A 4,336-nucleotide genomic window follows, 5' to 3' on the forward strand; every position below is an offset into this window, starting at 1 on the left:
ATAATATTACAACTACCCTCAGCCTCTCATCCAATTATGGTCACCGTTGACGGTGTTCTTCGTACTTGATGACTCAGGTTTTTACTACTAAATACCAAGTATTTCAAACTCTTAATGATTTAGTTACATGCAGTCGTCATCAAGTGAACGACTTGCTCCGAATGACCGGAGACACTTCCAATAATGAATCAATAAAATGAAGCATCTGTGTCGGTCGCCAGATATCGTATAAAGGGCCACTTGTGACTTCTGAATAAAGAAGTCTATGTAAACTGTTGTAAATCAGCCGGGTAGCGGGTTCGCACCCCGCGCTCCAAAATAGCCGGCGACTAAATCGAACCGTAAAAAAACGTCGCGCATTGAGTGGAGACGGTTCTGTATTAGTTTTATTTACTATTCAATCTACATAAGATATAGTAATACAGTATTTATGTTACCAAATGTATTTTCTCTTATTGTTTATAATTTTTAAATGAAATAGTGTTTTTTAAATCTGACTAAAATTAACCTTAATGTCTTTGAAATAACCAATAATAAATAGGTAACACCATTATTAATTACCTAATTATAAAATATACAATATTATCATGGAATAATTATAATCACAACCATAATATTATCTAAGATGCAAATTAAACAAGGAATTTATGTTAAACAGCCGGAACCCTAAAACGCATTAAAAAAAAGTAAAAAGGCCGCAGTTGCGCGGGCGCATGTGCTGCGCACGTGACGCCATGCATTTCCGGTTAGTAAATCGAAATTTGCCATTGTCTATACTCCATGGGTTTGGTGACGAAGATAAAAAGTTCAAAGTCAAGTGAGATAAACATGCGCACGATTGGGTAATGTTAACCATTAGAGGATAGTTGTGGCGACATATTTTACAACACAGGAAGCAAGTTGAGTCATTTTACGAAGAAAGGTTTGTATGTAATAGTGACTCGGACGAAGTGACACATGCATATTGAAAGGTCTTAGCCGTGTGAGGAGTATTCTGTTCTATTTTGGCAGAATTGAATGCACAGCTGATCATAAAGATATATTCTAGAATTGCCAAAGGAATGGGGATGAAAAATCGGGAAAATAAGAGGGAATTTGGACGCCTCCAGATCTAGCCATGTTATACTTTCTTCAATTTTATTCTTATGTAAAAGATATTTTACTGTTAAACTTAAATTAAAAACTATATACCGATGGATGTAAGGCTATTTGACATAGGTAATTTTTGTCGAAAAATTAGAACTAGGTTCAAAAGGCGGTAAAATATACAATTACGCTTACAGTCGTCAATATAATATATTCTGCAATCGCTAATTTCAGTTTAATTTATGTTAAATAAACGAGATTGAAAAATATTAAAACCCGCATGTGAGTAAAATAATTTGTGCATGCAAAAGTATTATGACATGTGATTCTCTTCTGCAGGACTATCAAAATAACTTGTTACACACGTACGCAAATGGCATTTATCGTTATTAATTGTCCCACAGCAATTTATAATAAGTGTACAGACAGGCAGAAAGCAAAAATACTTTTACTGCATAAAATAAGTAGGTAAAACGCATTACTTAGGTATCAAATATTCAGGAATTCATACTCAGGAAATTAATAATCATGTTATCAACGTTCACGGAATTTTATTTTTTGCAGCATGAGTTATATATACTATATAAAATCTAAATTTATGTCGGCAAAAACCGAAGTAATTCCAAATTTTAATTGCAAAATATAATACACATTTAAAACTAATTACGTTAATAATTATTAACTAGAAATATTAAATCATTGCATGATTCATTTTAAGGTCAACTGGAAAAGTCACGTGTTATTGCTGATCAAGAAACGTAGATGCATCATCTGCTTATTTAATCACGCTTCGACATTATTTATATTACATTCTTAAGCTCAAAAGTAACACACAATCCTAACTCTGCAGTAATAGGAGCCGATTCAAAAGTATAGTGTACACCAAATCAAGTAATGTCTTTATTGAAATATTTTGAGTCCACCACAGATCAAAAAAACAAAGACAAGATCGAGATGGCAGCATGGTATCAGAATCAAGAACACGACAGAATTTAGAAGATTGTTATTTCTTAAGATTTAAGTGGCATTTACCATGCTCGCTCTACCACACCTATTAACTTTATTTAGACTATATTCTGAACACTGTACATTCCAAGACGAGTTAAATTCAAGGTTTCCTAAACAAAAGCATTGCGGCTAAAATATGGGTATTGGCGGACGCTAAAAATCGCACTTGTAGCGAATAAGTCGATGATGTCATAGACATAACAGTAAGATCTTGAGTGTTCAACCTTGTCTGTGTATATTTGTATGTATTTACATTGCATTGAGACTGCTCTGAGATATTTTGCGTTTAATGGTTTGGATAGAATTATGGAAATTGTTAAAACATTTGAGTTTGCGTGATCATGGGTAGAATTCTATAATAATGTTTGATGGTAGTCTACGTAAGACTCTTTTTCGTTACTTTAAATAATATTAAAACTATAGATCCAAAAAGTAAAAGCTATGAATATGTATTACGAATAAAAGTACCGTTAGCAGCCAAATGGTTAAAATAAATTAATTATTTAGCAGTATGCTTTTAGATATTTGTAGTAGTTTATCGAAGATTGATTTCGAATTCTACTTATACTAACCATGTTTTGTAAACAGGTGATTAATACAGTGACACAGCGTAACGAAATATCTAAATAATGAATACCCGTCGCGTAACTCAAAAGGTTAAAACGGACGTATTGGACCGGTGTCTTAATGCCAAAGCTGATGTCAAGGCGGCTGGCAAATGTAGCGTCGATTTATAAAAATGATATCAATTGTAAGTTTATGTTATCTGTTTAGTACCAGCCGAAATCATTGGGGTATTGCGTCCATATGCTGGTCAGTTCACCGCTCCTACGATCTTTGGATTTTAAGTTCGTAAGTCCTGTTGAATGGGTACATTTATATTTGTTTAGGGTAACATTTGTTAAATATGTAATTTAATTTGTTTTGTGGCAACACGCCTCCACTTCCTTCTTCCTGTCACGGGCTGCCGGCGAGCAGCCACAATAATGTAGTTCTTTAAGTTTATGTTTAAGATATCAAATTAAATAACAGTGATCCGTCATAGACTGAGGCCTATTAACATGGTAGCAGAGCGTGGTTGCCTGCAAATACAAAGAAGAAAAGAAGATATTTTCGTAAATAAAGTGGAAACGTGTATATATGCAATAAGCAAAATGGCGTTTACTAAATGCAATGACGCAGTTATTCAATATTCGACGGATCGGATTATAGTAGCTGGAAAATACGTATACTTAAGTTTTGGGTTTAGAAATGCAAAGAAGCTGCCATACGAATCAAAATGATTCGGATGATGTTGCACAAAGTGGGAAGAGATGGATATCAGGCAACGAACTACATTTATAGTGCAATAAGCAACAAACAACTCGAATATATATGCGACTTAGATTCCGCATGCAAAATATTGGCAAAATTTGATGAAATGTACCTGCAGAAATCATCGGCACTACAGATTATATGTCGCAACAATGTAGAAACAATAAAATTATCGAACTATTCGCAAGTAAGTGTATTTTTGACGACTTTTGAAATCAATAAATCAGTTAAAACAAGCCGGCGCGACGGTAGTGAACAAGAAAAATTAAATTATATGTTAAAGGCCTTACCTCGTAATTACAGTCATATTGGAGATCTAATAGACGTTTTACCAGAAAAGACAGAACTGCGTATTTGAAAGTAAAATATGTTAAAATCATTGGATAAGAACCTGAAAAATGTAATGAACCATCACGCGACAACTCAAATGTTTTTAAAGCTCACACTAGTAGTTCTGCATCACCTAATAAAACTTTAAATGTTTTACCTGTGGAAAACCTGGCCACATACAAAGAGATTGTCGACACAGAAATGTTAACAGTGGTAGAGGAAATGGATTTATTAGATTTAATAATAATCGTGGACATCAACGCGTGGATCATATTATAATTCAAGAAATATTAGAGGAAGAACTTATAATAATAAATCCAGTAATGAGAGTGGTGGTAATAATTTCCTTGCAACTATTAGGGAATAATATCGTTTCAACTTCAAGTAAAATATATAATATTGAGCAGTCTGGCCACTTAACTTGGATTTATTAGATAGTGGTTGTACAGATCATATAATTAATACTGATGGTACTATCATTCATGTGAAATATTACAACACCAATTTCCTATTAAAGTAAAAGTTGGTAATGGAATATATATTAGAAGCTACAAAAGATCGGAAAAATACAAACTTATTTTATGGTCAATGGAAAAAA

At 33.3% G+C, this 4,336-nt stretch overlaps 1 protein-coding gene across 1 annotated transcript in view; it reads left to right on the forward strand.

Annotated features, from left to right (window-relative positions):
* The first annotated feature begins 2,901 nt into the window (after positions 1-2,901).
* Positions 2,902-4,336, forward strand: part of LOC115445507 (protein KIAA0100) — a 17,614-nt gene continuing 16,179 nt past the window's right edge. The window contains exon 1 of the mRNA XM_037447024.1: positions 2,902-2,907. Within this exon, the coding sequence (XP_037302921.1) occupies positions 2,902-2,907 (6 nt within the window). The remainder of the gene's footprint in view (positions 2,908-4,336) is intronic.

Source organism: Manduca sexta, unplaced genomic scaffold, assembly GCF_014839805.1.
Source record: "Manduca sexta isolate Smith_Timp_Sample1 unplaced genomic scaffold, JHU_Msex_v1.0 HiC_scaffold_53, whole genome shotgun sequence".
In the NCBI taxonomy this organism is placed as follows: domain Eukaryota; kingdom Metazoa; phylum Arthropoda; class Insecta; order Lepidoptera; family Sphingidae; genus Manduca; species Manduca sexta.